A 23,395-nucleotide genomic window follows, 5' to 3' on the forward strand; every position below is an offset into this window, starting at 1 on the left:
GGGGGGGGGGTTGTCCTGTTCTGCCTGTCACCAGGGTCACACACTGAGGAACACAAGCCTGTTTGTTGATAGTGCTTATTGATCTGATGATTACCAACGATTTTTATTTATGGTTTTCAAGGAAATTAACTGTGGCTTTTCTGTTGCTCAAACTAAAAGCAACTTGAGGAGGAAAAGGGTTTATTTGAGCTTACAGCTCACAGCCCATTGTGAAGGGAAGCCAAGGCAGAAACAAGCAGGGGTCTGCGGGCAGGAGTTCAGGCAAAGACCACTGAGGAGTACTGCTTACTGGTTTACTCCCAGGCTCATGTTCTTTTCTAATACTTACCAGGACCATCTGCACAGAGATGGTCCCAGCCACAGAGTTAGGCCCTCCCACATCAATCATTAATCAAGAAAACGCCCCACAGACATGCCTTCAGGCTAGTGTTAGAGAGACATTTTCTCAATTGAGGTTCCCCCTTCAGTGATCCTGGCTTGTGTCAGGTTGATTTGACAAACTAGCACATCAACATAAATCTAAATGTCTTTTTTTTCTTTTTCGAGACAGGGTTTCTCTGTATAGCCCTACGTGTTCTGGAACTCACTCTGTAAACCAGGCTGGCCTTGAACTCAGAGATCCGCCTGCCTCTGCCTCCCGAGTGCTGGGATTAAGGACATGCGCCACCACTGCCCGGCCAATCTAAATGTCTTTTAAAAATTAAAAAAAAAAAAAAAAAAGGTACATACCTTTAATCTTTGTACCAGGAAGCTAGATGCAAGAGGATTGGAACTCAAGGCTATTCTGTGCTACATACATAGACCCTGATACAAAAACACTTGAATGTCTTAAGACCACAATATGACATATTTAATTAAGTTTTTTTGGCTGTTCAGATAAAGCTGAAGCAAAAACTTATTTTGGAAGATAAGCAAAGAAGGCTTTCATTGACTTGATTCCATATTTTAATTTTTTTCTTTCAGCTGACACGGCCAGCGTGAGCAGTTTGAGTTTGTCCACTGGGTACACAAAGCGGATTGCTTTCCTGTTTGACTCCACTCTTACTGCATTCTTAATGATGGGAAACCTTTCACCAGTGAGTCAAATGCTTGTGGGTGCCAAGATGTTTAAGTAAAGATGAGATATAAAATCATTTGCTGCTGTGTAAATATGTCTTAAAATTTAGAACAAGTCCTGAAAGCAGCCAGCTGTGTTCCATTCCTCCGAACAGTGTGAGTCTCTAGTGAGGAGTGAAGCAGATGCCCGTGTTGCCTGTTTCTCGGTTTTAATGTATTAGAAAGCTTAATAAGTATTAGCATAAAAAAAGTTTGTGCTTCTTTTTGCAGAACTTGAAAAGCCATGCAGTCACCATGTTTGAAGTGGGCAAACTCTCAGATGAGTCTCTGGACAGCTTCCTTATAGAACTAGAGAAGGTCAGTGCCCTAGGCTGCACATCTGGGACCTTTCCTACTTACTGCATGCGACTGCGGCTCTACGGATGTATGTGCTCCTTGTCCTGGGTCTTGGAATATTCCTGTTTCTTCCTGTCTCTTCTCTACCCCATCTTCTCCTGTGGTGCTGTTTAGATATCAGCACAGTGAGTGAGTTCTGTGATTCATAATAGGGAGTTCTAAATTAAGAAGTAAAGTGACATAGCATCACCTATTGTACGGGTGGATTCTCTTGTGATATGAGTAACTCCTAATATGATTTGATATGCTGAGAAATGGGGTAGAGACATCTAGTCTGTGTAACATGTTTAATTTTTCTAACCTTTTTAATTTGATAAGACTGAGGTGAGGCCTTGAGTCCACTTTATTTAAGTTTTGTTTCTGTTGTTTTTAATGTGGAACAGTGTTCCTGTGTATCATGTTTATGCCTGCTGTAGCTATTCCTGCTAGTGGCTTGGTTACATGAGCTATGTTTGTGTTTACCCCTCCTCCCTGTGAGTAAGCCCTGCCCACATGCTGGTGTTTCTTTTCATCCTGGCCTCTGTTCTTTGTGTTCTGCAACCTGGCTAATAGTTTAGGTAGGTTTTTGTGATTTAGTTATGAATTTTATATGTTAAATGTTCAATTTAGAGAATTTGTAGTGATTTTGTAATTTCTTTATGTCATAAAAAAAAGGTTTTTATTATTCCATATGGATTTTATATTCATTTGTGCAAAAAATATATGAAATAATACTGTTGTAATACATATTTAATAATACTGTTGTCAGTTGGGGGTTTCTATCCCTCCTTTGATTGTTCAGTTCCCAGATAAAAGACATATAACTTTTATATTTATAATAAGCCTTTAATGCACTAGAGCTGGGAGTATATTTCCCCTCTAAGATACTAAAATCCCCTTCCTCATTAATAACACTGAGTTATAACTTGCCATGTTCCATATGGGCAGCTCTTAACTCCAGTTGGCCAGCCGTCATGGCCGTGTTTTCATGACACACCTGTCATGGCATCTTCTCTCTTCACCTTCTTTCCTCCCCCTTCCTCATGGTTCTCTTCAGACCCCAAGCCTGGGAACCCAAACTCCGCCTACCTCTCTTCTTCCCAGCTAAAGGCTGTAGGCATTATTCAACTGGTAGTTCTAAATTAAGAAGCAAAGTCCCATAGCATCACCTGTTGTACGGGTGGATTCTCTTGTCCCTGGGCAACCCTTTGGGCCAGTATTTAGTATTACGATAAAGAACAACAGACCAAACCTCAACATAATACTGGCCGATTGGTTTCGTGTTTGTAATCTTCATTCCTTATTCTTCCAGATGTTTTGTTAGTTATGGTTTTTATGTTTTATTGTCTACTTCATGTTTTGATCTGATTATTCTTGTATGCTCTTGTTGGATGAAGCAGAACTGGCTTTGGAACTTTTCCCTCTTGAATCATACAGGGGACATAGAGCTTATAAAATGTGCTACTCAGCAGTTTATTCAGTTGGTAAAATTGTTGTACTTAGAGTCTTTTTTTTTCTTTTCGAGACAGGGTTTCTCTGTATAGCCCTGGCTGTCCTGGAACTCACTCTGTAGACCAAGCTGGCCTCGAACTCAGAAATCCGCCTGCCTCTGCCTCCCAAGTGCTGGGAGTACTTGGAGTCTTGCCCATCCTCTTTATAGATGATGGAACTTATTCACAATTGGTTGAGGTGATTAGCTTCAGTATTTCCTGGGCAAGTTTTTGAATTAATGTTTTAATTTTTGTTGTTGTTATTGTTTTTAATATCTTTATACCTGTGTTACATGATTATTAGGGTGAAGAGCATGAGAGTGCTATTAAAAGAAAATCTGTTTTCTCTTGGTTTAGGTTCAGAGCACTGGTGAAGGAGAAGCACAGAGATACTTTGACCATGCACTTACTTTGCGGAACACTATCCTCTTCCTGCGTCATAATAAAGATCTGGTGGCTCAGACTTCTCATCCAGACCAGCCCAGCTATGGTACGACAGTAGACTTGGTTCTGAGGATTCGCAGTGACCATTTTCCCGTGCTCCTCATTTCATCAGTACACAGTTTCAGACTTGTTGTCCCTGGCACATAGGGCCTGTAGCTGGAAGCTTGCTCTCTGAGTACCTTGTCAGCTGTTTCTCTCTTCCTTTCCCTCTCTTCTCCTGGACTACTGGCATGTGTTAAATCTGCTCAGGACTTACAGTAAGGCTATAGAAGGAGTTATTCATGAAGTTGTTAGACTTTACAGCTCAGTAGATGATCAACACAAAATGAACTCAGTGGACACTTCATAGTCCTTCATCTGGGCATCCTTTGTATGGACATTATTTTTATTTACTTTTTTCATACATAGTCTGTATGTGTTTCTTATGCTTTTGCTTCTTTTAATTTGTTTATTTCATCCTATTTCAGTTTGATTGTATTTTATTTTGTTATTATTTTAAGATGCCTGTTTGCATACTAACAAGATAGAGAAGGAAAGGGTGTAGGCTTGGGTGGGTAGAGAGTTGGGGAGGCAAACTAATCAGATATATTGTATGAAAACAAACTACTTTCAATACTAAAAAGGACGTCTTTCCGTTATGATCAGTGTAAGTCTGTAGTTTGGTAGATTAGACTTTGGGAAGATTCAGAGGCTAATCTACATTTATAGATGACTGATCACAGTTGTAAAAGTCTTAAAATGTGATCCAGTCTCTGTGAACTTCAGATTTCATAGTTCCCTGCCCTAATGTACGCTAAGTGTATTTCATAGTTGACATTCATAACCCTGACTTTTTTCCTGAAGGTTAGGAAGCCTCTCATCCTTTTGTGTTTTAGGAAATGGCTTACTCAAAGGCTGATCCTTTTTCTACACAGTACTCATTCACAGTATTCTGTGTTCCATCCCTGTCCATATCTGACAAGGCTGAAACACATCCTCTGAGCTCTCTTTCTTTGCCTCATAAATGATTGCTTGAATTTGCCTCTCATCTGCTCAGTCAGAATAACATGCTTGTTAGTGGTCAGACTGTAGGTAGGAGTCTTTGCTGATTGCAGGCTCCCAGAGTTCCTGTCGTGTGACACCTTAGAGTAGAGTGGTCTCCGGTCTGTTCTGCACCCTGTGTCATCACGCCACTTCTCACCTGGCTTGTTTCTGCCCCGTTTGTCCTCTTCTCCATTGGAACCGTGTACCCTGCCTCCCAATCCCTTTCAGCAAAATCTTTCCTAAATACCAAGACAAAGTTTTTCTGCCCAGCAGTGGTGGCGCACACCTTTAATCGCAGCACTTGGAAGGCAGAGGCAGGTGGATTTCTGAGTTCGAGACCAGCCTGGTCTACAGAGTGAGTTCCAGGACAGTCAAGGCTACACAGAAAAACCCTATCTCAACCCCCCCATCCCCTCCCCCAAAAGACAAAGTTTTTCTTAGGTTCTCTCATAAGTGTCTTTTGTATAATTTCTCACTGTGCAGCATAAGTCTCTCTGGTCTTTATAAGGGAGTCTGCTCCCTTCTCTCCTTTCCCACCTGTGGGCCAGGTACTGTTCCTCCTGTTAGTATACTGTGTCCCTTCACTAGATCACAGGCCATAGGCTCTAGAATAGGATTCTAAAAGTTCAAGAATAAAAATAATCTGTCAGCCCAGGATTTGGGAATCAGTTGTTTATCATGGCTCCTCAGTTGTGTCATAGCAGCTGCCGTCATGTCTGCCTGGCCTGTTGCTGGTCAGTAACGTTAATATCCTTCCCTCACGCTGCTCTCTTTCTTCTTCAAGTGTGGGCTCCAGCCTAGGAAAAGTATTCTTTAGTCATGTTTCTTTTATCCTCTATTCTGTAGCAAATCCATGTTTGTTCGGTTGCTTGTTTATTTTTAATGTCATTCTTAGTTTTAAAAAGCACTATATCCCACTTTGTTGGTTTGCATGGAATATTTCTCATCTCAGGTCTGCATGCTGTTCCTTACAAATAGGCTGTGGCTTGTTCCTGTTTAGGATACCATACAAATGATGCTCTGTTTTCCTGAGGATTTGGTGTCTGGACTCATGTGCTGTTCATCTTCCTCTTGCTGGTGATGTTAATTTGGTCAAAGAGTTAATGTGTTTTCCAGCTTCTTCGTGATACTGCTATTTCTTTCTCCTATTTCTGCTATTTCATAGAGGAAATCTATGGGAGATACTTCAAGACCTTGCTCTGAGATTTAGCATCAGCAGTAGCTCTTCCTCAACTATAGTGGATCCAAATTAGTCATGTTCTCTTCTCTAGCATTGCCTCTGTATTATTAGGAATCTCTTGAGACTTGTCATTTCTGTCTCAGTTGTTCTTGTGCTCTAGTTGTCTTTTCATCTTCAAACTGCTCTCTGTCTCCTTGTCACTTGACTCCATTTCCCCTCCCAACAATACCTTATTTTGTATTAAAACAGTACGACCTGACCCTAGCTTGTGCTTATAAAGCAATCTCCTGGGAGTTGACTTTGTTTTTTCTGGGCACTGTATGAGAGATCAGGATTCTGGTACTAGCTATGCTGGGGGCATCTTACAGACCAGTAGGATTTAAGTGTGTGTGTGTGTGTGTGTGTGTGTGTGTGTGTGTGTGTGTGGACTTAATGTGTCAGTCGTACACATTGAGGTCAGAGGACACTTTTCAAGAGTCAGTTCTGTTCTTGCTTACTGGGCTCTGGGATCAGACTCAGGTAGTCAGCCTTGTGCAACAGGAGGAGAGCAATAAGAATGGGATATTTTCCAGAGGGCTGAGGACAGTGGTTGCTTAAAATACATGCTGAATTAAGGCACAAATTTCTAAGGCACAAAATTCTGAGGAATGCTTACCTCTGGGCTAGAATCAGATCCGAGCTGTGATTTTCTCTAGAGCAGTGGTTCTTAACCTTCTAATGCTATGAACCTTTAATACAGTGCCTCATGTTGTGGTAACCCCCAACCATAAAATTTTTGTTGCCACTTCATAACTGTAATTTTGCTACTGTTATGAATCATAATATCTGTTGTCCATTGGTCTTAGGTAAATATCTGTTTTCCATTGGTCTTAGGCAACCCCTGTGAAAAGTCATTTAGCCCCCTGAAGGGTTTTGACCCACAGGTTGAGAACCACTGCTCTGGAAATTGCCATCTGGGGGGAGAGGAGGACACATCTTTCTTTGATACTTTGGTTGTCAGAATGCACTAGAGTGGTTTGGGATGGGAATGGAATGAACAAGCGGGGTTCCTTAAAGAGAGTCAGAAATGCTACTCCACAAGAAGACAGCTTTTAGTCTAGACCCAAAACTTTAGCTTTTAATCTTAAAAATGTCTTGGTGGTCTTGTTGGAAATGTGGTACTCCTTAGTAGTTATTATACCTTTGAAAAATAGTAAGTCTTGATACAGCATGCGCAGGGCCTATGCAGGACTGCACAGGACCTCTGCATAATACATATGACTTCCATATGTATTAGTGTTTTTATGGGATTCCTGAGTGTGCAAATGAGAGGATTTCTGATTCTTGTGCCTTCTCTTGGACACTTTTCCTTCTTTTTTTGTCTATTCAGAGTGATTTTTATTTTATTTTTGTTTTATTGATATTTTATCATTATCCTTTAGAAGCCTATTTTCTAACAAAAGACAAAGTGAGTGAATCCAGATGGGAGGCAGGTAGAAAGGAACTTTGGAGGAATAGCAGGAGTAGAAACTGTAATATTATGTGAGAAAAGAATCTGTTTATAATTAAAGACAAAAATAAATCTTAAGGCCACTGTCTTAACCAACGGCTTATCTTTAACATTTTTGCTTCACATGGTCAAGTCCTTATGTCCTGTGTGGTTTATTATAACTCAGGTTTCCCCCTGGATCTCTTACGCTGCGAAAGCCTTCTTGGTTTGGATCCAGCAACTTGTAGCAGAGTTCTAAACAAAAACTACACACTGCTTGTTTCCATGGCGCCTCTTACCAATGAAATCCGGCCAGTCAGCAGCTGCACCCCTCAGGTAATAACTCACTGAGGCTCCAGATGGGAATGTGGTCATTTCATGAGGAAACAGGTCTATTTTCCCTTGTAAGATGCTATCACATTCAAGTTATAAAGTGTGATTGGTATATTTAGCTTTTGCATCATTAAGTGACTTGTGACACATTAGATTAAAAATGTATTCATGTGAAATATTTTAAGAGAACATTTTGAATGTTCTAGAATGAAAATTTTAATAAATTAGGAGAATACCAGATATTTTAAAAAAGTACAATTGCTATGCTAAGTTCGGTTATAAGAAAAGATAGACTTTTCAAGCTTCATAGCTAACCATAGGATTTGTCAAAATGACTACGGATCTTTTGCTTTCGAAGAATAAACTAGAGATGTGTCTTTAATCAGCGGGGAAGATGTACTTGTACCATTTTCAGAGAATGGAGATTATATTACTGTGCAGTGGTCCATCCTGCCTGGATTCCTGAATGTTCAGGGCTCGGTGATTGTGAAGAGAGGAAGGGATTTAGGTACCAAATTTGTTATTGCTACATACGGGCTCCAGTTGCCTTGGATCACTCATCCCTATGTCAGAATTCTAGTCTTGTGTTAACAGGAATGGTTCTAGATTTTCTTTTTAACAAACCTTTTGTACAATGCTTTATGTGCCCCTACCATTTAACTCAGTGCTTTTGTCCAGTAGAAACAATCTGTGAACTGTCTGCACAAATGGGAAAATGGATGGAGGGGGCATCATCTTTCTTTTGAACAACAACACATGATAGTAATGACTGCTGCTGCATGTGGAACTTAGTAGCCAGGCATTACTTTCAACCCTCTAAGTAACCTTACAGCATCTTCATGTGGTACGTCCTTTCTTGTGCTTCTGTAGATGGAGCAAATGAGGCACAGAGTTTAAGAAACGTAAAGGTGATATGGCAGAAGGGATGAAACCTGGAGTCACACCTAGGGAGTCCACTTTAAAGTTCAGTCTCTTATTAGTGCAGGGATATATCTGCACTATTAAGTGTGAAACAAAACTATTTTACTAGATTAATTAGCGTTTATCTTCATAAGGGTAACAGCAGTTAAAATATGTATGAAGCATTCACTGTTTAGAAGATTATATTGGCCATTTATGAAATTTGACTGTTTAGATTAAATATTAGAGCTTTATCGTATCTATTTTGTGGTTATAGCATATTGGACCAGCTATCCCAGAAGTCAGTTCTGTCTGGTTTAAATTGTATATTTACCATGTCACTGGGCAAGGACCACCATCTCTCTTATTGTCCAAAGGTACAAGACTTCGGAAACTGCCAGATATATTCCAGGTATGTGTGAGACTTTCTCCTCTTGTGTTCCTTTCTGTTCTGTCAGGGATTGACCTCAGGGCCTCAAGCATGTTGGGCAAGCACTCTGAGCTATTTGGAAGGGAAACAGAAATTGCTATGCAGAATTAGGTCACTTTCTTAAATTTTTCCTTCTCTCAAAGTGCCATTTCATGTGTTACTTATCTTTCCAATAGGGTTATGATCGGTTACTTATAACCTCTTGGGGCCATGATCCTGGGGTCGTTCCTACGTCAAACGTGCTTACAATGCTGAATGATGCTTTAACACATTCTGCAGTGCTAATTCAGGTATGTTTTGTCTCTTGAAACATTAAACTTAGGTTTTTATCACTTACTTCCTATTGTCCAGATGCAACTGATTACTTCAAAGCTGTGTTATAATGACTTGGGTCAGGGAGTACTAGGGCACAGTGGACTGAATTTGGACCCACATTTGAATAGAAGCCACACTGTCAACTGTGCAACATTTTGTTTTTGGTTTTGGAAACAGCTTTATTGATCTGTAATTTATCACAAATCAATTAAGCAGTTTAAATTGTACAATTCAGTGGTTTTTAGTTTACTTACAGATTTGTGTAGCTATCAGCATATCCTTCTTTAGAATATTTTTATTCCATAAGCATTGAACCCTATACTGTTTAATTATTTGTTTTTGTCTCACCCTGTCATTTCCCCTAAACCTCAGTTACATTACTGTCTCTACATTTGCATAGCTTATTCTGCACATTATATATATATATGGCCCATAATGTGCTAGGTTTTGGACATGTTGGTTATCAAGTAGTAGAGAAGTAGTTGAAAATATTCTGAAATTCAAATGAGAGATGACAGGAGTGAGGTGACTAAAGCCTCAGCATATACGTGGTAGTTGAGTCCTTGAGAGAATGCAATTAGTCAGGGACAATATGTAGTACAATAGTGATAGAAGGTAACAGGTATTGGATGTGCTGGACACAGACTCCAGTCAGACTCTCCAGACTCATCACATCGTGGTTTCACTAGTGGTGGTTATCTTGGACAAGATAAGTGACATCTTTGAATTTCAGTGTCTCTAGCTGTCAGTTGGAGATACAGAAACCACCATCTTTCTCAGGTTGTTGAAGAAATTGGCTAAGATGGATAATTGGTACAAAATGCTCTGCACTGTGCCTGACCCAGAGGCAGGCTGTAAGGATGGCATGTGTGGTCCTGCTGGGCTGAGAGAGCAGTGAGCACTGCTTCCTCTCTTACTGTTGTGAATTGACCGCTCACTCCTTTGAGTGATCGCCTAGGTCCATTTTACACATACTATTGTTGTCATTCTTTTGGTATGATAAAATTAAGATAGTGGCAGTAGTTACTTTCCTCTTTGCTAAAGCAAAATGGCTGGCTGAAGCACCTTGTGGAAGAGAAGGTTTGTTTTGGCTCACAGCTTGAAGGGAAGTCCATCATGGGAGGTATAGGAGCTGGGCTGCTGATCACATTGTGTGGAGTCAGGAAGCAGGAGAAGGTGTGCTTGTTCTCATGGGTATGACTTCCCACAGTTAGGTGGGCTTTCCCACCACAGTTAACCTAACCCACATGATTCCTTACTGACATGCTCAGAACTTTGTCTCTTAAATCCTGTCAAGCTGCTGATAGAAACCATCACATTACGTAAATCAGCATGACACCTGCTCTTGAGGTGTTTGCTCACAAGTTGTATTCTTGCTAGAAAAACACCTCCTTTGTGGGAAAATTTCCCTTGTTAGAATTTGAAAAATACTACAATTCAGATTTTTAATAAAACCACATTTTTATTTATAACTATCTAGTATTAGATTAAATCATAAATATCTGGAATAGAAGAGACACCTGTCAGAAATACATTATAAACTGTCTTAATGAGTATGATTTCATGTTTAGTGTGATTGCATATTGAGTGTGACATCTTGGATGTATCCGTTCTCTTCCCCTTCATCTCTGTAGGCTTTCCCTTCCCCAGTTAACTCCTCTTTGACTCTCTTTCTTTGTGTGTCATTTTTGAGGCAGGGTTTTACTTACCCAACCCAGGCTGGCCTTGAACTTTATGTGAGCCTCTTTTCTATGCTTTGGTTACAGGTGTGTGCACTTGTTTTAGTTTGCTTTTCTGTTCCTGTGATAAAACACACTGACCAAAAGCAGCGTGGGGGAGACAAGAGTTGATTTGGTTTACACTTCTAGGTCACAGTCCATTATTGAGGAAAGTCAGGGCAAGAACTTGAGCAAGAATCATAGCTGAACACTGAGGACTGGCTTGCTCACTGTCTTATACTCAGCAAGCTCTCTTACACAGCCCAGCCACACAATGGGCTAGGCCTGCCTATATCAATTAGCAATCAAGATAATGCCCAAGTCTGATAGAGACAATCCTTCCCTTGAGGCATCCTCTTCCTAGGTGACTTTATGTTGTATCAAGATGATAATAAAAACTAACCAACACACCATACCTAACTGCATCAGTATTTCTTGAGTTTGAGTAACAGGTCTCCTTTAGAGGAAAAAAATGCATGTATCCTCAATATTTACTTAAATTCTCTATTATAATATTGGTTATATGTGAACATTAAATTATTTATGGTTTTTGTTCTTATACCACTGTAAGCTTAAACTATATTTGGGAATTAAAGAAAGTTTTGAAACAAACAAATTTAAAAGAATACTAATTGAGTGTGATAGATGAATAATTTGTAATGTGAGGGAATGAGGTTTTTTAAGTAATACTTTTATTCTTTGAGACTCTCGTACATTTTGGACATATTCAATATCCCCTCCCCCAACTCCTCCTACATCCACCCACCTTCCTACCCACCAAACTTCATATCCCTTATTTCTCCTCTTTCTCTTGCTCTCTTTTTCCCTCAAACCCATTAAGTCCAGCTTGTGTTGCCCAGCTATTCTCAGGCATAGGGCCTGCTCTGGATTATGGTCAGTATTAGGTGTCACACCATTAGAGAAAACTAACTCTCCATCCCTTAGCATCTGTTAAATGCCAATAGCTCTTCAGCTAGGGGTGACACTTCTTACCCACTTCCTTCATGCTGAGATTATGTCTTCTTAAAGTTTGATTAGGTCTTATGCCTGCTGTCACAATTGCTGTGACATCATACATATGTGCAACTGCCCTGCTGTATCAGGAAACACTATTTCTTGAAGTCATTCACCACCTCTAGCTCTTATTGAATGCATCTCCATATTGGTGCCTGGGGAAGGCTGTAATAATGTGTGTCCCATATAGGACAGAACAAGCCAAAGTCTCTTTATTTTCTCACACTGGCCAGTTGAGAGTCTACATTGCTAGTCGCCATCTACTGCAGTAGGAAGTTTCTCTGATGAGAAGCTATCTGTGCACTGATCTCTCTGTAAATGTAGCATAAGTCATTAGGAGTCGTTTTAATACTATGTTCACTTAGCAGATAGCAGTTTGGCACCTTCCTAGCCTCTTGGCCACATTAACAATGCCAAATACAGGTTCTGTTTCATGCAGCAGGCCTTCACTCCAACAAGAAAATGGTTGGCTATTCCAGTAATGTCTGGGACACTATTGCACTGGTGGGCATTTGTTAGGCAGGTTGGCACTGTAGCTTACAGGGTTCACATCTGGGTGAGGAATTTTGTTGCATAGCTCTTTGTGGCACAGTGGAGCTGAAGCTTCTAGATTGGTGCCTACTTGCTTTCCCAATGTTCTGTGACTCAAGTAAGTGGTGTCTTCAGCAGTAGGGTCACTGTCAGTCTGGAGGGTAAGCATTGGCAGTAGCCTACTAGGGGTCTATGGCATTAGCCAACAACTGAGAAAGAAGTGACTCATTTCTGGTTCTGGAAATGGGGCGAGGGGGTGTGGACAGGACACAGACAGTGCCCCGACAGAGGAAATGATTTGTACATTGCTAGGGCATCCCTGTAGTTCAGAGTTGGTAAAGCTGCTGTACAGGGGAAGACTCTTTCCTTTTAATTCTCTCTGCCCAGTTGCTGCCGACTCTTGTCTTTCAAATACGACATCCATTTCAGCTTCAGTTGTATCCTTTCACAGATGCAAGCTTGATGTTTGCTGAACTTTTTTGTTAGTTGATTAGAGAGCCAATTGCTATATAGAGAGGTCCTCTTTCTTTTTTTGCAGCTGAACTGAAAATATATACCATAATTTATTAATCGTTCCTGTGATGTGAGGCATTTGGTTGTTTCTGGCATATGTAATTATTAGCGAGTAACTTTGAAAGCGTACCCTTTGGTTGCAGGAGTTTGAGTTTTGCATCCCCGTCAGGTTCTTTGCCCTCCTTTTTTCTCAGAACTATGGCTGAGCTATGAGTATATGTACTTCAGTCCTCACTTGGCTCAAGCCTGTCTGCTTTAGTTATTAATTAGTCAGCCTTCTTATTTTTTTTCCTTTTCACATGTTCAATTTAAAAAATACTGTCCAAGAATTTAATAAACATTTGTCATTCCTTGATGAAAAAGAAAAGCAAAATTGCCAAGGGCATTTGATGGCTTAAGGTAGAGTGTGCTGTGACATGGCCTCATCCTTACTGTTTTCAGTTATTGGAAGTGTTGGTTCTCACTCACTGTTGCACTTGCATTTCTTCTGTTTGTAGGGACATGGTTTGCATGGGGTAGGAGAAACTGTCCATATACCCTTTCCATTTGATGAAGCAGAGCTGCAAGGAGGTACATTTGAATTCTCTCCATTTGACCTGTCTCCTGATTCCTGCCAGTGATTGGTGTAAACAACAGGGAGTGAGTTCTTAACACTTTAAAATTTTGTGTTTTTACCATTTTGCCCTAAAAAGAGTTGGCTGATGGTAGCTTTCAGTTGTGTGGTTTTTCTGCCAGTGAACTGTTACACAACCAGTTCTAACCTTTTAAAGAATACTGGCATGCATTAGAGATGAAGAGACTAATAAGTGCTTTTAGTAGTTTCACTTGATTGTTGGTCTGTTGGAAGAATGAGCGAGAAGACAAACCATCAGAACAATTTTTGCTTAGAAAGTTTAACGCATTCTTTTTCATAGTACTGAAGGCAGGGTTTGTGATGTATGTATTTACTTGTGTGTGTGTGTGTGAGAGAGAGTGAAATAGCTTTGTTCTCTCCTTTAAATCTTCCTAAATGCTAAGGACAAAATGGTTCTTCTCCTGATGGCAGATACTGTCCTCAGGATCTTACTTAAGTTTTACAAATTCTTAAGAACTGATTAATGAGAGCTTGTGTGGAGCTATCCATAAAAAAGGAGCTATCCTCTTACATTTCTTCATTGGAATTGGTCTTAATTAATGTGTAACAGTATTTAAAAAGTAGTAAAGTATACATTAGTTTTGGTATTGTGTTATATGCTAAGACTTCATTAATATGGTGTTATTGGTTTGTTCCCAGAGTTCACCCGTGCCAGCATGGGTGTTCATAAAGCATTGCAGATTCTGAGGAGCAGAGTGGACTTGCAGCATTTCTGCGGCTATGTCACCATGTTGAATGCTTCTAGCCAGCTTGCAAGTAGAAAGCTCAGTGACGCTTCTGATGAGAGAGGTCAGTCACTGATTGGGTCTCTGGTTAGAATAGCTGGTAGCCTTTATTGTCCTGCTGAGTCACTCAATAGTTTTCATTGAAGGGATAAGAATATGACCCTGGGTTAGATACAGAATTGATATTCGCTCAGCATTTTACCATTGCATCTATGTTCATAGGCTTTGAATCAAATTAGCTTTAGGGAATATAATTTCAAAACCCATGCCATTTTGTAAAACATTCCCAAAATAGACATACTGACTAGTTTACATATTCCATGAGCTAAGACTTTGGTAATAACTCTCATATTCATTTCTTTTCCTCTTTTTCCTTTTAAAAAACAAATTATTTTTATGTACGCATATGTGTATGCATTATAGCCAGGTGTAGTCTAGCCAGAAGAGGTATTGGTTCCCGTGGAACTGTGTTTGTAGCAATTGTGAATCTCTGTGTAGATGTTGGGACTCCAATACAAGCCTAGTAGTTGGCAATTTTCTTGTGCACATGTACCTGGGTTCACTTACTGTCTCTCTCTTAGCCCCTCTTTTGTTTTAATTCTCAGTTTAGTCTTGACCTTGATACCTAAAAGCACATGTTGCAACTATTTCCTGTGTAGCCTTCCTTCTGCCTCTAGATTGTCCAGTGTGTTCAGTCAGGTCAGCTTACACAGTGATTGTTTCTGCTCTGACAAGATGATGCTTATGGTGGTGTCAACTCTTCCAATGATTCTGAAGGCTTCAAGGGTCTGTCACTGGTTGTATTCCATAATTCTCTGAGTTTGAAATCCTGACAAAATATAGTTAGTAGTCACCCAGTGGATTGGGTTGGCTCCCTTTCAGTTTTGGTTGTACTATAGTTCACTTAAGTCATTTTATTCCATAAACATTTGAATAGCAAGTAACTGTTTTAAGTCCTAGAAGCAATGAAATGTTTAAGTCCAACTTTAGTCCAACAAGAAAACCTCAGTAGTGAAAATAAGTGAATCTGCCTGCCCTGTGAAGTTAAAAGGCTCAGAGGGCACCGTGGACTGCTTAGAGTAAACGTGGGAAATAGAAGTCCTATCTTAACCTAGGGGTCACAGGGAATGCCTCTTAAAGAAGCCACAGTTTGAACTGAGCTTTGAAAAGGGAGAAGTTAGTCAAAGTGATTGCTTGCTAGCTTGCTTGCTCACTTGCTCGCTCACTCACTCACTCACTCACTTCATTCATTCATTCATTCATTCATTCATTTATTCATTCATTCGCGAAGGGAATTAGAAAGCAGAAAATAGCCAAAAGGAAGGAGTTATTGCTAAATAGATGAATACAGAAGGTGGCTAAGGATCTCATGTTGCCGAAAGATATGTATTATGAAGAATACTCAAAATTCCACCATTACAGAGATGGCTTTTGGAATGATGGAAGTGGAAGTCTAAACTTGAGTTCTGCCTCATGAGTTTGGAGTTTTTAGGTCATGGTTGATTTTGATTTTACACACATGTAATACTTAGCATTGATGGGTGTTAGTTAGCCATGCCCTCTCATGTTCACAGACTGGTCTTGAGACAGTTCTCAGGTGTCAGCTGCTTAAGCCAAAGATAAGCACTAGCCTCTTTGCTATGATGAGAAGGGAGAGAGGGGATGCTATATATCTGTGCAGCCTGCCCACCCTCCCTCTCCTCTCTCTCCCTCTCTACCCCTCTCCCAACCCACCCCTCCACCCCCCAATTGTGGGCCTGACGGAGAGCTGTTTGTATCTTGGACTGCCTATAGCAGATCTTTTTTTTTTTCTTCTTTTATTTTTTTATTGTTTGATTGATTTTTTAAAATTTTTCTTTCACTATTATTGTTTCCTGAAGTTCTCTTTGTGCTAAGACTTAATTGATGGTTTCTGCTGAGTAGTAGAATTCTCATAGTGTTTTATATCCTTTAAATTATCAGGCGAGCCTGATTTGGCTTCTAGTTCAGATGTAAATGGGAGTACAGAGTCATTTGAAATGGTCATTGAGGAAGCAAGTACAGATTTGGCAGCAAAACAAAACTCTGGTAAGATGTTAATTCTTTGAAACTTTATTAGATCCTTTCTGGGGCTTAACTTTTCTGTTAAGCTGTTTACATATTATCTTATTATCTACAGTGGGGTTCTGTGTCAATATGATTGCTCTAGGAAATATATTTATGTGTTTAGAATAATTCAAATATTATAAAGTTATAGCCAGAGTATAATGATTTCAGTTTCATTGTTTATATGATAAACATCAGATTTATTTTATCATCTTGCAGATGTCTTATTAAATCCTTGAGCAAATGATTATCTGCAGCATTTTATGAAAAGCTATCTTCTCCCTAGACATATGTACATAATCAAAAGGCATGCACATCTAGTTTGAGATTGATGACCCTGTTTATTCTCTCCCTTGTTGAGCTTACTAGTGGGTGCCACAAGAGTAGAGGAATCTAGGGAGATTCCTTAGGTTGGAAGAGCTTGCTGCTCATACAGAGTGTGTAAGTGTATGGTTTCAAGCTATCTGTGTCCTTTGTAGGGACCACAGCAGAAGCAGATTGGGTTCCTCTTGAGCTGTGTTTTGGAATTCCTTTGTTCAGTTCTGAATTAAACCGGAAAGTTTGTCAGAAAATAGCTACACATGGCCTGTGCAGGAAAGAGAGGTAAGGCTTAATGTTCTTCATCTCAATTTTAAGCTGTTACTAACATTGTTCAAACTCACTTCCTTGTTAATTCACATGTGAACATAGCAATTGTCTTATATATTGGTTGACTGAATAAAGAAAAAAGTTTTAAGTTTAAGAGGGGTGTGTATGTGTGTGTGTGTGTGTGTGTGTGTGTGTGCGCATGTGTATGTGAAATTAATAGAAGTTACTCAAAAGCAAACATTTGTGGTTCAAGCTTTTGTAAGTTTGCTTGTCTATCAGACACGATGAAAGTGGGGAAATGGGTATGCTTATATAAAGAGTGAACCTGTTTGGTTTTTTTTTTTTAATACATAAATGTCACCTTTAATCTCAGCACCCCAAAAACTGAGGCAGGAAGTTCTCTTGGAGTCCAGCCTGGTTTATATAGTTAGATCTAGGCCAGCCAGGGGCACGTAGTAAGACACTAAAAAAAAAAAAGTCTGGAAAATTTCTCTGTACAAGAGTACTATGTACACTCAGATGTTTATCACGAGTTAAAGGTGTGTTTTGGTGACTTTCTAAACGTTTTCCACTTTGTCTATTTTTTGAATGCATGCTTTCCTTTTCAGAGGTGCCAGGCAGGTTCTATCATGGTGGCCCCAGGCCTTTGAGAGTGGCTACAGAGAGGCAGTGCAGGAAAGACTCACTGGGCCCAGTTGTCAAAAGGATAGTTTGGAGGAGAGATACCCACAGATTCTGTCTTTTAACCTTAGGAAAACAAAGATGGATAGCTGATAACTTAAATTATTTGGCTTAATGAAGCTTGTATAGGAAAGAGTATCCAACAAATAATCTCCACAATCATTCTCTGGAATATGTATGACTAAAAGTATAAACCAAGTTAGGTCTGAGACTCAAGTATTGCTTATTCTCTGCATCCATTGCAGGTAGAGGGTTGTGGGGAGAGAGTAAGCATACCTGGGCGAGGGATCGGCTTTTGAAACCTGAAAGCCCATCCCCAGGGACACAGTTCCTCTAACAAGGCCGTGCTTCCTAATCCTTCTAATCCTTTCAAATAATGCCACATCGTAGTGATTAAGCACTCATATGCGCCTATGGAGGACATTTGTATACAGATTACCACGTAAACTTATATTTTAATTTAGATTTACAATATTTTTTATTTGAAAATGGCCTCTTTTATATACAAGTTCCTGTTAAAAAGAGGACAAAATTTTACTGATACAAAGCATTTCAGTTACTTAAGAATTTTGTGTTTTATTAGGTTACATGTTCATACATAAGTTATTTAAATTGATAAAATTTAACTTGTAATAGTTTTACTTTTTACCATTATATTTGGTTAAAATTTGTTTTCTCCCCCCCCCCCTTTTTTTTTAGCCTTCAAAGCCTCTTACATTCCAGTAGAAAACTCTCCCTGCAAGTCCTTAACTTTGTTCATTCATTCCAGGTAACATAGTCCAAAACAGTGCAAATGATGCTTGTGTAGAGCTTTATAATATGTGAAAACCCTTCTTGATTGACTTCACATCTCCCCAGTAGCAAGATATGTACTGAGCAGGATTCAGGGTGTTAACTGACTTGTACATCTTGCTGGTCAGGCCTTCCTAGACTCGGCCTGGCTGTGTGCTGTGCCAGGGTCATTCAGCAGAACAGGCTTGACACGGGTTGTGAGTCATGTGTCCTGCATACTGGTGCTGAGGCTAGGCTGTGGTGCTGAGGCCTGCGGTGCTGCTTCACTGCCGGTTCAGTGGTGTGGAGAAAGCATGTTCTAGACTAAGTAGATTCATAAGTAAACTGTGAGAATAGAATATTTCTCTTCAGAATATCTAATTCAACATTATAAAGTCCATTTTTAGAGTTTTTCATTCATTTATTCACTTCATTCATTCATTCAGTAAATACCTGAGTCTACCCTATGCCATTCTGTTTACCAAGTGCCAAGGAAACTGATGTGGGAGCCACTAGTGGAGCATGTGATTCTCTGTGAGACTGGTCACACATTAATGTTTGTAAGATTTCAACAACTGCTTTGAGGGAGCTGTGCTGTGCTCCGATGGAGTCTGAAGGAAGCCCTGACTTAAAAGACTGATATGTAAACTGAAGCCAATAGAGCTGAACAGAAGCCTGTGGAATGGAACAGAGTATTGCAGACAGACAGGACATGCATTAGTATCAGGAAAGTTCTGGGCACACAGGAGTAAAAGATAGCCAAGATGGTAGAAACATCCTGAGAAAAGGAAGTGACCCCAGGTGGGCTTGAGGAGGGCAGGGTCTTCCTGAGCATGGGGAAAACCTGTGAATGCACCAGATGCCAAGAGACAGGGCTGAAGACGGGAGAAGGGGAGAGACGTTTTCTGATGACGTCCTTTAAATTGTGTGGTAGTGTTGGAGAAGTGTGGGCTAGGGGCACTGACGGGGGCAGCAGTCAGGTGCGCTGGTAATTGCCTGGGGAAGAGATGTTGTGACTGAGCACTTTTCACTGGAAAACAACTAAAGTGCATGTGTAGACTTAGTAAAGGGTTGTTTATTGTACATGTACCATCATGCCAGTTAATCACAACAGTACAAAAGTATAATATACAGATGAGTAAACAGGTGGTGAAGTTCTGAAATTCTCAGTACTACGCTCCACTTTGGAATCCACTAACTGTGGCTGTGGTAAATGTGGAACCGTTGAGATATATTCTGGAGATAGATTTGTAAAACTGATAAGTTAAGTGAAAGAGAAATAATGAGGGAGTAGTAGGAGAAAGTCAAGACTGGATCTCATTCTTCTGTGTATCCAGAGGAGTTGGATGGAAAAGGCTGGGGAATGAGTGGCGTCTGGGCATGGTAAGTCTGTAGTGTGGGGAAGACACACTATGCCACGTCAGACACTGGGATGCTTGGGAACGTGGGTCTGAATATGTCCATCTTGAAGCTTGGGATCACCTGCCTTAGATCTGTGGAGTGGAGTGATGGAACTTTTAGTAGCATTCTCCTGTTAGGTGGTATTTCGAGCTAGGTCCGGGTGCTGAGAACTTATCTTTTATCTCATAGGCCATTTCTGATTGTTTCCAAAGCACTTGTTATAAGTGCTTCTCAGTTTGCACCTGGTTCTCGTGGCCTCTCGTAGTTCTGTGTACACTGTGAACATTTCCTGGGTTGTTGGGTTCATCAGGTATGTTTCTTAGCTGCAAGTCCATGTGAGACAGTTGTCTTGTTCTTGGCTTTTAGGAAGGTGCTGCTACTCTGGATCTCCACTCGGAGCCTGGCTTCTCAAGTGCGCTTTCACAGTCCTCCTACGCTGACATGGGAGTTCCACTTCCTGCCAAAAACTTAATGTTTAAAGATGGCGTCTTATCAGAGTGGAGCGGACGCTCACCTTCCTCCCTGCTCATTGCTAGTCTCCATTTGCAGTAATCTGATTACAGCGTTTATTGCTCACACTTGCCTTTTTTCTTTCTTGATGCTGGCTTCACAGTGTCAGCCACTAAGCTTCCAGCCACCTTGGTGCAGGTCAAGCTCCACTGGTAGGAAACGCTCGGAATGTGCTCGTGTTTTCTGAAGCCAGAGGCCTGTTGTTATACATCTTGCTGCAACAAAGTACTTTTCAGCAGCCAGCACTGTACTTGAGACAATCTGCATTTCTTTTATAAAACTAAGGACATACTTTATAGGCTGTAGATGACTGTTATGTTTATAAGCAGTCACTATGAATATTGCAGTGGTAGTTTTATATGTAAGTTTCTCAGACATAAACCTGGTTTAATTTTATATTTTGTTACGTACACTGAGGGGATCACAGGAGGAGATGGACTCTTCCTCCAAAAGGCTTCTTGGTTCTTGAGGTAGTCACGCTAGAAGTGGCAAGCATCCAGCAGTGAGGGTGTGTACCAGGGCATTAAAGGTTGCTGTGGATGTCAGTAAATTATGTCTGCCAAGTGAACGTGATTGAGGGTATGTCAATCAGCATAGTTATGTAAACCTAACCTTGATTTATAAGGTCTTAACTAATGATTCATTGACATCTTATGAGAGCGTTGGAAAACATTCTATTTTTAAATGATGTTTATATGTGGACTTCTGTTGTCACTCACCTTGGGCTTTATATTTTCATAGAGTCTTTATGGAAAAATAGAATTTATTTTCCATTTGTAGTTGAGGCTGTTGCATGTGTCATTTTGTCTTGTGGCTTTATCTATGAACTATTGGGTAATTAATCTTGGTGATTTAAACTAAGGATTGTGATAGAAGTTGGAACTGCAGGGCAGCAGCCACAGAGCTGTGTCTTTGGGCTCAGCTCCATGGTAAAAGGATTCCTCAGACACAGCATCTAGACCTGAAACCAGCACACAGCTCTGGGGGAGAGTGGAGAAGTGCTGACTGGTTTCATGTGCTTCTTTGGGCATTGGGTCTTTTAGAGTCAAATGTCAGAATGTTAGGAACCACACTTAGACTTTCCAGGTCACCTTCCCGGGGTGTTTATGTGGTTAGTTGAACTGGTCAAGCAACATACCTGAAACACTCAAGCATTACACTGATTGAGAACATTTGAGCCTAACAGTTTTGCTGATGGCTTTTGTTATTTATACAACAGATATTTGTGTAATTAACAGACTTCTGCAAGTATATGCCTTTCTTGAAACCGTTAAAGTGGCCATGCATTTAATACCATGGCCTGTCTGTAGAATTGACTATTTTGGACCAGGTTACCAGTGGCACAGTTAGTGCTGTGTTTGGGGTAAATGAAGTAATGTTTAGTTTTCTACTTTGTCTTGTGTAAGGTAGAATTGTATGTATGTCACGTTTGTCCTTAAAAGGAAAAGTACATAGTAATATTAAAATAATTTCCATGACTGTGAATTACTCATTTATTTTTCCAATTACTGATACTGTACATTCCTAGTGCTATTAGTTATATGTATATGTAACTTTTACAGTTTCAACTGAAAGTTGTACGTATTTCTTTTGATCAGGGCTCTTTAATCTCATTTGCTTTGATTGAGTTAACTGTAGGTATTTATCTTTGTATTAGTAGTCGAATGCCAACTCTAGTGACATGTACACTAATAAAGAATTGAACAGTTGTAGTTATGACAGTCCAGTTATTGCTGAGTTTATAGCTTACAATTTGCTGCTATAATTCCTTTGTGAAACACTGAAGAAAGAGATGGAACCTAACCGTGATCATGCACTTCAGGGACAGTACTTTAAAAACCCTTTACATCTTTCTGGGTTTTAGTTTATTAGGAAGATTGAGATCATCAGAATCCTAGCCAAAGTCCCTGTCTTTTGAGAGACCCTTGCATTTTAGAGGGTGATGTGTGTTTGTGCTTTGCTTTATCACTGTGCCTGGGTCCTTCCACTCATGTTAGCTCCCGAAGAGAGGCAAAATAAATAACTATAGACATTGTTCTTTGCCAAAGAAGAGTGATAAAAGTTGTGTCCAGTTATTTTGCAAACATTTAATTTCTTCTGGCTTTGCACCACCCTCTCTCCTTCCCTCTCTGGCCACTTACTATAACTTGAACCATGACAGACATCTAGAAACCAAGGAAAAAAAAAGGAGCTATTAAATATCAAAAAGGGCATACAGTTTAGTAAAGGTCTAGTTTCACCTCACAAATATATCTAAAGAAATGCAGCTTTATATCACTTAAGAAGTTAGGATCATCCGATTCCTTACAGCAGACGTTCTCAACCTGTGGGTTGCAACAGGGGGCTCAAATTATCCTTTCACAGGATCATATATCAGATACCCTGCATATCAGATATTTGTTATGATTCATAACAGCAAAACAACAGTTACAAAGGAGTAAAAAAATAATTTTGTAGTTGGGGATCGCTACAACATGAGGAGCTGTATTAAAGGTCACAGCATTAGGAAGGCTGAGAACCGCTGCCTTAGAACCTTTCTTGTTTACCATATGTAACCAGATGCTTTTGTATTTGTTTCAGGGAAGTTATTTCCCTTCCTAGGTCATTTGTTTTCTCTGCCATTCTCATTTACTTTTTTTGTTCAGTGTTTCAAATACACTTTGTATTAAAGGATTTTAAAGTACCAAAACTGTAACTCAGTACAGTGGATTGTTTTCTGTTATGATATTAATATTATCCAAGGAAATTGTATAGTGTTGTCAGTTTGATTATTGACACAAATAACATGTTTACAAATAAACTGTGGTGTTGATCAAGTTGCTGTGGAGAGTGTCTAATTTCCTGGGGCTTCTGTTTTAATTTTAAATACACCTATGCTTTTCAAAAACCTGGTTTTTCTGTGCTTTTCAACAAACTTTTAAAACAAATTTTGTCCTAATACCAGATTTGCAGGAAAATTTCCAGGTTAGGCCAAAGATATTCATTGTCTCTGTGCTGGCTACTTTTATGTCAACTTGATACGAGCTAGAGTCACTTGGGAAAGGAGAACCTCAGTTGAGAAATTGCCCCCACAAGATTGGCCTGTGGTGTGGGCAGGTCTGTGGGGCATTTCTTAATTAGTGACTGATGTGGGTACCAACACTCCTGACCTAGTGGTCCTGACTACTAACATAACACAGGCCATCACTGAGAGAATTCAGGGGAGGAACT

The 23,395-nt window shown here is 40.0% G+C and overlaps 1 protein-coding gene and 1 long non-coding RNA gene across 2 annotated transcripts in view; one reads left to right on the forward strand and one right to left on the reverse strand.

Annotated features, from left to right (window-relative positions):
• LOC116081644 overlaps window positions 1-1,584 on the reverse strand; it is an 8,953-nt gene extending 7,369 nt beyond the window's left edge. The window contains exon 1 of the long non-coding RNA XR_004114947.1: window positions 1,456-1,584. This is a non-coding gene — a long non-coding RNA (uncharacterized LOC116081644). The remainder of the gene's footprint in view (window positions 1-1,455) is intronic.
• Fam91a1 (family with sequence similarity 91 member A1) overlaps window positions 1-23,001 on the forward strand; it is a 39,753-nt gene extending 16,752 nt beyond the window's left edge. The window contains exons 13-24 of the mRNA XM_031358224.1: window positions 964-1,076; window positions 1,327-1,413; window positions 3,279-3,411; window positions 7,224-7,372; window positions 8,547-8,681; window positions 8,876-8,989; window positions 13,288-13,360; window positions 14,064-14,213; window positions 16,112-16,216; window positions 16,714-16,837; window positions 18,203-18,272; window positions 20,042-23,001. Of these exons, the coding sequence (XP_031214084.1) occupies window positions 964-1,076; window positions 1,327-1,413; window positions 3,279-3,411; window positions 7,224-7,372; window positions 8,547-8,681; window positions 8,876-8,989; window positions 13,288-13,360; window positions 14,064-14,213; window positions 16,112-16,216; window positions 16,714-16,837; window positions 18,203-18,272; window positions 20,042-20,227 (1,439 nt within the window). The 3' untranslated portion in view covers window positions 20,228-23,001. The remainder of the gene's footprint in view (window positions 1-963; window positions 1,077-1,326; window positions 1,414-3,278; window positions 3,412-7,223; window positions 7,373-8,546; window positions 8,682-8,875; window positions 8,990-13,287; window positions 13,361-14,063; window positions 14,214-16,111; window positions 16,217-16,713; window positions 16,838-18,202; window positions 18,273-20,041) is intronic.
• Window positions 23,002-23,395: the final 394 nt, after the last annotated feature.

Source organism: Mastomys coucha, unplaced genomic scaffold, assembly GCF_008632895.1.
Source record: "Mastomys coucha isolate ucsf_1 unplaced genomic scaffold, UCSF_Mcou_1 pScaffold7, whole genome shotgun sequence".
NCBI classification, from domain to species: domain Eukaryota; kingdom Metazoa; phylum Chordata; class Mammalia; order Rodentia; family Muridae; genus Mastomys; species Mastomys coucha.